The 12,360-nt window shown below is 35.0% G+C and overlaps 1 protein-coding gene across 2 annotated transcripts; it reads left to right on the top strand.

Annotated features, from left to right (window-relative positions):
- The first annotated feature begins 600 nt into the window (after positions 1–600).
- LOC149253729 (flavonoid 3'-monooxygenase CYP75B137-like) lies at positions 601–3,299 on the top strand. 2 transcript variants are annotated; one of them, XM_089460007.1, is made up of 3 exons: positions 601–1,578; positions 1,651–1,778; positions 2,980–3,299. In XM_089460007.1, exons 1-3 carry the CDS (start codon positions 664–666, stop codon positions 3,050–3,052), a joined length of 1,116 nt encoding a protein of 371 aa, XP_089316133.1. In that variant the 5' UTR covers positions 601–663; the 3' UTR covers positions 3,053–3,299. The 2 variants fall into 2 exon arrangements, with proteins under 2 accessions (XP_089316133.1, XP_089316132.1); XM_089460006.1 differs by lacking the exon at positions 2,980–3,299 and having other exon boundaries at positions 1,651–2,926.
- The last annotated feature ends 9,061 nt before the right edge of the window (positions 3,300–12,360 follow it).

Here is a 12,360-nt window from a genome sequence, read left to right as displayed (position 1 = left end):
ATAGTAACCTCCACATCGTTGAAAGAAAGTCGGCCATCTAGTTTCTGCATTGATATATTTGGCTTGCAGCGCCGTCTAGTTCTAACATAATCTTGCATTAATATATTTAGCTTGCAGCGCCTTCTAACATAATCTTCTGGAATATAAATATTCATAGCCAGATCCATAGAAAGCCTGCGGGTTATCACAAAAAATGAAAAGGGCCAAGCTGCAGTAAAAGCTTAATTAATTAAAAGCACCAAATATTGGAATAGATAAAATAGCGCCCTTTGAAATTCAAATTTGAATTCACTTGAAATGGGTTTTCAACATTAATTTAATTTCGCCATACTGGATTACGTACTGTAGCACTATTATTTATTGGCCATCGTGCCCATGGGGATCATCTGGCATCCCCATAAGCCATGGATGATGCATCAACCCATTTCCGCAACCGTTAATTGTGTTTGCCGCAGAAATTATGTACACGGGTTTACGGTGAAAGCAAGTGTCAGAATCCTCCGCTGTCACGGTCACTGTCAAGGCATTCAATACCCTATAGCTACATTATAGTGACACCGCTATAGGAAATATGGCTCGCGCTTAGCTATATAGTGACAACGCTCCCCCGCATTATTGTAATACCACACGGCACCTGGGTAACTGCAATCTTCCGCTTTTTCAATGGATTTACTGTCGGTGTTTCTTCTTCCAGAAATGCCCATGCTCGCCTATCTTCTGCTGGCAATCGTATCAGTTTGCTTGATCTACTGGCGACTTCGTCCCTCTGCTAAATTACCGCCCGGTCCCAATGCTTGGCCCATAATCGGAAACCTGAATCTCATGGGAAAACTACCCCACAGGTCGATGGATGGACTCTCCAAAACATACGGCCCCCTCATGTATCTCAGACTCGGATCCATGCCCACCGTGGTCGCCTCCTCGGCTGATATGGCCCGAGAGTTTCTCACGACACACGACCTCACATTCTCGTCCCGACCCCGGGTCGCAGCCGGGAAATACACGCTCTACAACTCCTGCAACATCACCTGGTCTCCCTACGGAGAGCACTGGCGACTGGCCAGGAAAATCTGCCTCGTGGAGCTCTTCAGTGCCAAGCGCCTCGAATCCTTCGAGCACATCAGAATGGAAGAGGTGGCCCGTATGGTAGATTCAGTGTCCGAAACCTGCCAGCTGGGCCTACCTGTAAAAATCAGGGAAGAGACATATGCTATGAGCAATAATATAATTTCCCGCATGGTGTTGGGAAGAAGGTATTTGGACAAGGAAGTGGGGAACAAGATGAGGTCCAAGGAATTCAAGGAGATGTTGGAAGAGCTGTTTGTGCTGAACGGGGTTTTTAATATCGGAGACTTTATACCGTGGCTCGCCTGGCTGGATCTCCAGGGTTACGTCCGGCGCATGAAGACGCTGAGTAAGCGGTTGGATGCGTTTCTGGAGGAAGTTGTGGAAGAGCACGACAGACGAAGAAAAGGCGTGGAGAATTATGTGGCTAAGGATATGGTGGATGTTCTGCTGCAGCAGGCCGACGACCCCCAAGTCAATCTGAATCGAATCAGAGTCAAAGCATACACTCTGGTATGTACTTTGAAACTTTTCCCCTCTCATTGCCATGGTGTTGCTAATCTTTTTTGAATTGTTTGTGTGCAGGACATGATCGCGGGCGGCACCGAGACCGCTGCGACGGTGGTGGAGTGGGGCCTGTCGGAGCTCCTGAAAAATCCGGAGACTTTGGAAAGAGCCATGGAAGAGCTGGACAGAGTTGTGGGAAGAGAGCGGTGGGTTGCGATCTTTCATTTGTACAGAATTAGGTTTTTCAATGCCTCCAAATCTATTATTGGTTATAGCTATGCTTCATAAGAAGAATATCTCAAAAGGAATGTTGTATTATTCTCTTAGATATCTTTCTATAGGGTATTATTTCCATCATTTTTTTAAAATACTCAGTCTTTATACTTCACCCATAAAGTAGTAGGTATTAGAGTTATGGGCATTTGAAAGAGGGAGCACAACATTTGTGAGATCCCAATGTTCGAAGTTCTACATCTATTTCATAGCAAGGAGAATGCTATTTTAACCTCACATCGCTTTTTTGTGGGTTTTTTCCCTTTTCTGTTGGACATAGTTCTTATTCTATGTCTTGTGATACACACTAGAAATATTTCCTAATGTCTTCTTTACCACCGATGGAGTCCAAGTTTAATTAAAAGTTCATAACCACAACCACATTGTTGTTGAATTATGGTTGAACATTAATTTATATTTGCATCGTGAACAAATACTTTTCACCATAACTCGCACTAGACAAGGCCGAGAGCAACCAATTATCAAGTTTGAGGTTTGGAAGACATAATTTCAATAGTCTTCTTGATATTTGTGATATCAATGCAGATGAGGACCTTAAGCTTAAATGGAAGAAACCTTTAGTTCGATTATGTTTTGAGAAAATTTTATAATGAACTGTTTTAACAAACTGTTGTCTGATTGTTATAGGTAGGTTCCTGTAAGATGCATGAATGAAACTTACAATTTCATCATTATCCTACTCCATTCAACTTCAATGGAGTAGGGTAATGATGAAAACCACAAATTGTACATATTTCCAACTCTATAAAAATTAAAAGCACAGTACATACTACCCATTATTATTATTAGATCAGGAAAAGGGTTGTGGTAAAAATGTGGATTTCCATCTTACAGATTTCTTTTATGATGACTTCAATGGATTGTTATATGTGACAGGCATATTTGAAAAATATTTAGACAAATTTGAGACTAGCCACATCTATCCCATATGCAACATTTTGTGCATTTGAATTTAGAGGTTATGGCTGGTTGGAGCAAATGTCTTCAGTCTTGTCTTGGGTTGAATTCGGATGTAAATGAATGTGAGGCTGTGATGGAACTTAGAAAAGTGAGAAGGATTTGTTGATAGTGGAAAAATTACTTAGATTGATCAATTCTATATTTTCTTTGCAGGTGGCACAGTTACGTCAATAATGCAATGAAATCATACCAAATACTTCTCATTTTTCAATCTGTAACTTGTTAAGTACGATGCTTTAAAATGGATGACATATCATCTGCAATTCATGTGATGATATTTGTAAAGATCCAATGTGGATCTTAATATGTGGGGCTTCCTCACACGAAGTGGCCACTATGTAAGAATTCATTGTTGTACCGAGTAATCATTTTCACAATCTGGGACATGGACATTGAAATGATATTTTCATGTTAAGAAGGATTCTTTTGAGTCTTTCATGATGTAGGCTTGGTCTTGGCCATATGTAATTTTGTGGTATGTATTAGTTGAGTGTACTATATGTATATAAAATATGCTTTAAAAATGTGATGAAATTTACCAAATATCAATTTATGAACCATAACTAATGCTTATATTGCTCATCATGTTGGGTCAATGCAGTTTGGTTTCTTTCGTATGCCCATATTAGTGTTGAAACCTAAGGATTCCAGTGGTGAATAGTGTTGGTTGGTACTACATTTCATTTATTATTAGTCATTGAGCTGTGTGTTTGGTAATTTATGTCCACCATTCTGTATTAAAATTTTGAGATCCCATTTTATTATATTCTGACATGCAGGTAAAGGCCGAACATGGTTGATGGTATGTGCATATATTGTATACACTAATACCCTTGTTGAGGAGGAATTGCAGCTGTATGAAAACCGATGAAGCCATGTAAATGAATAGGTATGCACTAATGCTGAGAGTATGATGACAAAATTTACATTATGAATTTTTATGACTTAAAATTTAACAAATCATCACCATTGGTTTAAAAAATATTAGTTTCTATTACACATTGCCAAAAAGTTAATATTCAAGAATCCATTAAGTATTTATATTGTGTGTTATAGAGGAGTGGTTAATAATGATAAGGACGCATTGTTTTAGTAAATTTCCATAACCATATGCTAAATTAGCAAATTGTACTCTCTATTTGACAAGAAATTGTTTCATTGCGTGTAATTCAAGAGGTTAAATCTTCTCATTCATGGGGTTGTTCGACACAGCTTCTATGTCGTCTACCTTATTTTCATTTTGTGATAGTATTTCCTTGCATTTGGGAAATCCTTCGAAATAATTTTCATCCATTGAGGCCTTGATATCCTTCAATTTTCCCCACAGAAGAGCGTAGATCCCTATCATGATCATAACTACGCCCAACACGTTGTATTCAATGGATCAACGCTATTTGTGCAACTATTAATCTCCATATCCATTTAAATTTTAGGAATGGTGCAACTATTAATCTCCATCTCCATTTCAATTTTAGGAATGATTGAAAAAGGGTTAAAAAATATCCTTTATGTTGTATAAATTCAACATATTAATATAAATTCAATAATATATAATTTCAACATAGTGAGTAGGCAGTTAAAAATATTAACATTTTTTATGTTAGGCCTAACACCTACATATCTCCTCATAATGAGATGTAGAGAGTTTCTCCACACAATGATTTATATTTTCAAATCATAATGTAGATAATGAATAAAATTATTCATTTATAAATTACATTTTTTTTAGTTTCAATTTATAATTCTTTTTAAAATTATTTATTTTTCATAATAAATTTAAGGTTTTTGGTTAATGTCATTTGATGCCTCAAAATTCTCTCGGAAGGTTTCAGATGTCGATTTTCCAAACTGGGTCCTACTGATAGAAATGGTCTTGTGAGCTGATTTCTCCATTCCACTCTAAAAGCATCGACATGAATGAAAAAAAATATAATGATCCAATCTAGGTCAACAGTGTGGATGTTGAGGACCGAGTTACAATTTCCATGGTAGATGACTTGGAAGCACATATTTTTAACATACTTATAAGAAATCATTCCGAAAACCTAAAAATCTAGAAGAATTGGATATGACTTCAGGAAGGATAAAATATAAACCAAGATTTGGATATGACCTAGCAAGCCAAGGTGTCTGGCTTGCGAATGTGGTGCAATATCATGATGAGACATGGGTGTGAGACTACTATGTGTCAATTGTATGAATGTTGATTTGGCATAAAATGGTACATCTTTTGAGTTCCATAACATTATTCCTAGAGCTTATAATGAGATGAGAAAGCTCTCGATGAGTAGAAGATGATAATGACCTCCGATTGGGTGTGTTACATTGTGTATGCTTTGAAACTTTAAAATCTTTGGCATTATGAAATAACAACCCATATTTGTTGGGATTTGGCCATGAACCACTTGGTGAAAATATATTATATTGTTGAGATATGAATAGACAATATGTGAGTCATATTAAATTAAGGTCATCACAAATCAACGGGGTTACCCTATACAATGATTGTCCTACCCATGGGAGTTATCTTCCTTCTCTTATTCTATCATAGGATCAATCATTCCATAATGTATGTAGAACAATCTATTTGTGCACACAATAATAACAATATATGAATGATTTTCTTCAACTAAATAATTCATAATATAATTTGAGTTTGTGATTCTGAGCACAAACACAAATTGTCCACACATAATAATGCTTCTTAAAGTCTAGGCTTCCTTTCAACTATACTATGTTACCAAATAACATTATTTCTATGAAAGCATAAACTCATTCTTATAACAACTAAATTGGCTTGTTACAACTGGATAAATTAATTTGTATTGTAATTAATTCATTTGAGTAAATTTACATCTTCTCAATTTATTAAAAACCAAACTTCTAATCTTAGTTTTGAATTTCCTTTATAATGAAAACTCAAGCCATGAAAGTCAATATAATTTGATGTTTGTGAGACCTTTGTAATGTAAGTTGTATTGTAATTTAATTCATTTGAGTAAATTAAAAAACTATCTTCTCCCCCCGATTAGGGTGTGAGCTAGCGGACAGAGCCATTAAGGCTGTCATAATGAAAAGCACAAGAAGGGATGGTTCCAATGCATTCCACACATTTGACACGCAGGGCGTGGTGGTCGTCGGCAGGCTTAAGGCAAGCAAGAGGAGGGAAGGTGGCATTTGCATGCAATTGAGTTTACTAACAACAAAGAGAGAATAATTTGGAGGGTGTAAGCACAGAGGTGACGATGATGAAAGAGGAGTGACAACTTCAGGAAAGAGATGAGATACGATGTCTTCAAACACAAATAATTGGGTATGTTAACTGGTTTAGCCTACATTCTGTTATGCTTCCCTACATTTGGTCTAGTAACTAGGGCTTTCATGGGGGCGCGGGGTTTGTGTGGGCGAGTAACTAGGGCGGGGGAATTAGCCTAGAGGAGGTGGTCTGCGAGAATAATCCCAATTCCAGGCGGTCTGCTTGGTTGTCTCTTAAGTTTGGCATTCTGCTATCTCGCATGGGAATTATAGGGATGGGATGGGAGGGAGTTTGCCTGAGTGATTTGTTGCTTATTGTATGCCTGGCAAACCTGGGAGTCGAATTTAAGGAAGTGGCAATTATCGTTGCGGTCAGACCACTCCAATTCCTAAAATACTCTAACGCCAAGCCCCTAAGGAGTGTTAGGCGAGGGAAGACTGTCACGAGTCGGGGTATTTTTTAATGGGAGAATTTGCACGCAGAGAATGCTGGTCGAGCTAGCTTAAGCCAGTCGCTAAGAAGCCGAGTGGTGAGTAAGCTAGGGGCATGATGCCTTGTGAGTGTTGGGGTTCAGGTGTCAGGTCACGGGGAGGATCTGAGTCATGCTAAGCAGAGGCTGAGTCAAGGGGAATGGGGGTAGAGGCAGTCAATGAGGGCAACGTAGATGAGGGGCGCGGTTCCTTCAGGCTTGACCTCTAGGTTACAAGTTTGGTGGGTGGCCATGCACCTCGCTTCCAAGACCATGGTCACAGTGCGAGCAAGGCAGGGGTCATGCAGGGGCGTCTCGGGAGTCTCGGGTGGAGATCCCTTAAGCTCGAGGGTTATGCACATAAATCATTGGTGACAAATTTGTTGCATTGTCAAAACCGTGGGATGAAGGCAATTTAGAAATTAACATTTTAGAAATTATGGTTTCTTGCTCCCATAACAGGTCAGTCGGGAGGTAACTTTCCTTATCCAAGAAAAGCACAAAGGTTTGTTTCAGACCAATGTTTGAAGGTGCCTGGAAGGTACAGGGGTATTGTGGCTATGGTTCAAGCAGCGATTACCATGAGCCGCAGGAAGAGACTGCGAGGGAGCGAGGCTGAGGTTGAGCCAAGCATCGCGGCCAAACATTAGGGCAGGAAGCTCATGTCCAACCTGATCTAGGAAGCGGTGGTTGCGTATGCAGGGGCACCATAGGGGAAATCAAACGGCTCATAGCCGAATGAGAGGAAAATATAAATCGTCAAGCGAGTGTGGAGCCAACAGACACAAAGCATTGAAAGATCCTGATTCCGGACCCGGGACATACCAAAGGTCAAGAGGCACAATACAAATAGTCCATTTATTTGTATTGGCTCATGAAATGCCTTCTAGGCAAGGCCATGGAGCAAATATGCATGATTGTTGTCTAGGACTTTCCAAATTATAAATAGAGCTTTCAAAAACTTCAACTTCAATTACAGAAGTAGGATGGCCACCTGGATAATATAGAGAAAAATTTCCCATGCATGTTCGTGTTGAATGAGATTCCAGGCTCCAACGTGAAAGATCTGGCCCCAATGGCTTCAACTTCCACCGAACAGGAGGAATAGAATGTTGACTCTTAGTCTTTTTTTTTATTTGTTTTCATGCGGATAGCTTTTAATTTATAATTTATAGTCATATATATGTATAGACAACTAGAATATGGTTGTGGACAAGACTATCAAGTTTATATAGCTTGGATAGATAGAATACGTATTTTTTGCTACTAGACAACTTAAACTACGGTTAGGTGGTCAACAGACGTGGTTTCTCGCTGGGCAAGTTGAGACCACCTAACCAGGATATATGTGTGTAACTTGCTTACTTATTTTATAATGAACAAGAAGTATCTACCAAGCTTAACAAAAAAAAAAAACTATCTTCTCAATTTATTAAACACCAAATTTCTAAGCTTAGTTTTGAATTTCCTTTATAGCCAAAACTCAAGCCATGAAAGTTAATATAAGTTGATGTTTGTGAGGCCTTTGCAATGTAACTAAAGTACTTGTATTTCAACAAGGTTCCAATAACTCCACTAGGTGTTTTTATGGTCTTCTTACCTATTTTATATTTGATTAGTACTTTATTTTTGAAGTGAAATAAATATCTATATGCCTTCCTCTTAACCTTTGAATGGTTGCAATAAAAACCTAATGCTATAAGAAAATACATTCCAAGCATTTGAACTTCCACTTCAAGTCTAAGTGAATGTCTAATAACTCATAGATTGTTCAACGCAATTTAAATTCTAATCTTTATTGCACTTAGAAAAATATTTGAGATGTTGGCCTTGATATTTGGATTTATATTCTTAAAATCTTATCTTTATGGTATGTTAATATTGTATCTAAAATGACAAGGATTGGGAAAGTAAGGTGCATATGCTACCATCTATTTGTTTCCTAGAGAAGAGTTGTAGACTCGGTTATAGTTATGCAAATTGTAAGATTTTATGATCATGGTGATCATTTAAGCACTTTTCAAAATGATAAATTAAAAGTTATAATTGATAAATAATAATTTAAATTAAAATAAATTATGAGAGTTTATACAATTTTATATATGATATTGATGAATATAATTAATAATTAAAATAAAATATTTATAATAAATTAAATTTTAATAAATATTAATGAAAATAACTCACAAATATTAAGTAACTAGTTATTATATAAATAAAAGAAATCAGTTATTAATATATTTATTAATAAGATATCTACTTCTTTATAACTATCTATTAATAAAAAATATCAATTTATAAGTTTTCATGGTTCGTAGTGGAGTGTATATATAAAGTATCTCTCCATCTATATAGAACATTTATATGAAATAAATTATTAATATATATTGTATTAATAAAATATGTACTTCTTTATAACTATTTATTAATAAAAAATCAATTTATAAGCTTTTATGGTTCTTTATAACTATCTATTAATAAAGAAAATCAAGTTATAAGTTTTTATTAATAAAGAGAATCAAGCTATAAATTTTTATGATTTGTTGTAAAGTGTATATAGAAAGTATTTTTTTCAATTTATATGAAATATTTATATAACGATATAGATATTTATGCGAATAAAAATACTTGTTTAAATAAAAATATTTATTATTATATAATTATTCATTAAATTGTTATATAATAGTGGAAAATATTTTATCACAATTTAATTAATTATAATTTTATTATAGCAAAAAAATAAATTAAATAAACATAAATATGATATAATTAGAAAAACATTTCAGACCTATTAAATTGATATATAATAGTAGAAAATATTTTATCACAATTTAATTATTAATTAATTTTAATTACGTCATAAAGGATTTCTCTCTGGAATGAACCTCCTTCTTTGCCTTTCTGTCATAACCTTGTGCCGTTGGATTAAATGTTAGATTAAAACATAATCAGCCATTAGATGATCGAAAGTAGGAATGAACCTCCTTCTTTGCCTTTCTGTCATAACCTTGTGCCGTTGGATGAGAGGTTAGACGATTAAAACATACTCAGCCATTAGATGATCGAAAGTAGTTAGAAAAATTTCGTTACCAATTCAGTTATAAAAACGAGGTATTAACTAATCCATCATCCAGTTGAGCAAGAAACATTGTCGATCGTAAAGCCTGTTTGGGAATTTCTCCCCCATAGAGTCCCTGCGACTGGCGACAGTGTCAGGGTACCGCATTGCCATTTTTCTGCCTTCTACAGCTGCGCTTTCGAGAGCCGGCCATTAGGACATGCTCTATCACTTGGAGATTTATTCTGTCCACTTCTCTCACCATTTTATTTTTGTCAAAACCCCGAGATCTTTAAACAATGGGTAGCCATTGCAGGGAAAAAGCTTCAAGTTCAAAGGCGTAGACAACTCTGGAGCGATGTCCGGCTGCTCAGATAATCAAAAGACTATGGGAATGGGTCCATCAAGGCTATGTTGATGGCATGACGAGACTACGATTTTAACCATAGTTATTGAATACGGCCGAATCACGGTTAAAAATAAGAAAATTTGTCTGTATGATTCGAATACCGAGTTCGATAAAATTTGATCAGGTTAAAAATACGAAAATTTGTCTGTATGATTCGAATACCGAATAGTTCGATAAAATTTGATCCGGTTCGTAGTATACGTGCTTAACGATTTGGGTGCATGCATAGTTAATGGCCGCATATGGTTTTTTCTCTGAAAAAACCAGATAGATTATATTAAGAGAATATAATGAAACACATATACATAGTCAGATATTCATGCCTTGGATGAATCTCAGCGTTCCTTAAAAGAAATAAGAAAGAGAGAAATGCAGATAATGGATGATGCATCCCAAACCGGCTGAAATAGTTAATATGACATATAATCCTTATGAAGGAGGTAGATGGTTTATTAACTAAAGAACAAGTAGATTGCTGCGGTATGGCATGTTGCAGAGAAAAACAAAAATTGTTGCGTTATGTCAAGCAACAAAGAAAGACAAAAGATTCACCCAGTAGAAAGAGAATTGCTGAGAAAGACAAAAGATAAATTGTTGATTGTTGCTTTATGTCAAGCAACAAAGAAAGACAAAAGATTCACCCAGTAGATTGTTCATTAGCTAAACACAAATAGATCGAAAATAGAATCGCTGAGAAAGACAAAAGATTCACCCAGTAGATTGTAGATTGTAAACACTAAACACAAATAGATCGCTGTTGTATGGCATGCACACATAGGAAAATAGAATTGCTGCAGTATAAAAATTAGGAGATCTATGGGTTACTTAGATTTTATAAGTTAAATGAGTCAAGTGATATTTTTTATAAAATAAATTTGAATAGTAATTTTTTAAATAGAGAAGGATTTCCCACTCAGAGAAAAGGAAATGGAAGTATTTAAATTAGAACAAGTTGATTTTTCTATAAAATAAAATTGAATATTAATTTTCTTGAAATCAAAGAAAGAATATAGGTTTTTGAAAATAGTATATAGGTTGGAGGGAAGAGGTGAGTGTAAATTCTTTTTGAGTGGATTTGATTTTGAAGATTTTTTATTATATACAGTTATAAGTTATATAAAATTCAAAATAAATTAAAAAGAAGATAGCTAAAAATATTTTAAAAATATATTATTTAAAAAATGTTTAAGAAGTGTATTATGGAATTTTTTTCGAATTCGAATTTGGTAAGTATGGTTTTAACACCCATCACGACCAATCGAATCTGAATCGAATTCGAATTCGGTAACTATGATTTTAAGACCCATCACGACCAAAAACTCTGCATATACATTAACCACCAGAATTATACCGGTAGACTCGAAACCGTGACATTCTGCTGTATTGCCCACAATGTCGTCGATGCTTCTTAAATGTTTTTTCCGTCACCCTAGGGTTTCAAATTTTCATTATCTGTCTTAAAGTGACGTGTGTGTTTCAAATTTTCATTATCTGTCTTAAAGTGACGTGTGTGTTCAAATTTTCATTATCTGTCTTAAAGTGACGTGTGTGTTTCAAATTTTCATTATCTGTCTTAAAGAGACGTGTGTGGGTTTTTATGGATTTCTTTGCAAGTTGGATTGTTTTTTTGTTTGTAGAACTGGTGGTCGAATCCTAAGAAGAAAACATTTAAGGTTTAACTGTGTTTTAAGAAATTAATTATCTGTCTTAAAGTGACTTGTGTGGGTTTTTATGAATTGCTTTGCGGTTGGATTGTTTTGTTTTTTTTTTTTCCTTATGTTTGTAGAACTGGAAGTCAAATCCGAAGAAGAAAACATATAATGCTTCACTGTTTTAAGAAATTCTTTGTACTTATTATAAAAATATAATAAAGTTATTAGATAAAAGATGCATATGATTTTGTGTGGCCACTGCAGGTAAAAAGCTTCAAGTTCAAAGGCGTTTACGACTACAACTCTGAAGTGACTACCCATTATTTATGTTATGCGAGCATTGCATGGACGGACAGAAACGCATATGACACGTATACTCTTATGATAGATTAGGTAGTTGTTAGTTGATAATGAAATATAAATATTTAAGTAATTGAAATTGGTTATTTTAACTATTATTTCTTTATATGTATATGAGACTTATACTTTTATGTTATATTAGGTAATTGTTAGTTGATAATGAAATATTATTATTTCTTTATATGTATATGAGACTTATACTTTTATGTTAGGTTAGGTAATTGTTAGTTGGTAATGAAATTTATTATTCTAATTATAAAAATTAATTTTTTTTATAATCTTTAATATTAATTTATTTATTTTTTTTAATGTTTAAAAAAGTGATGTTTT

This window comes from Pinus tabuliformis, chromosome 7, assembly GCF_031772625.1.
Source record: "Pinus tabuliformis cultivar Carrire ecotype Pingquan chromosome 7, CPIR1, whole genome shotgun sequence".
NCBI lineage: Eukaryota > Viridiplantae > Streptophyta > Pinopsida > Pinales > Pinaceae > Pinus > Pinus tabuliformis.
The sequence above is the reverse complement of the archived record's forward strand: the minus strand, read 5'-3'. Positions and strand labels throughout refer to the sequence as shown.

Excerpts from the sequence above, each read along its gene's own strand:
- LOC149253729 (XM_089460006.1), top strand. The coding sequence starts at position 664 with ATGGATTTACTGTCGGTGTTTCTTCTTCCAGAAATGCCCATGCTCGCC. Across the intron at positions 1,579-1,650 it reads GAGTCAAAGCATACACTCTG|GACATGATCGCGGGCGGCAC; the intron begins GTATGTACTTTG and ends GTTTGTGTGCAG.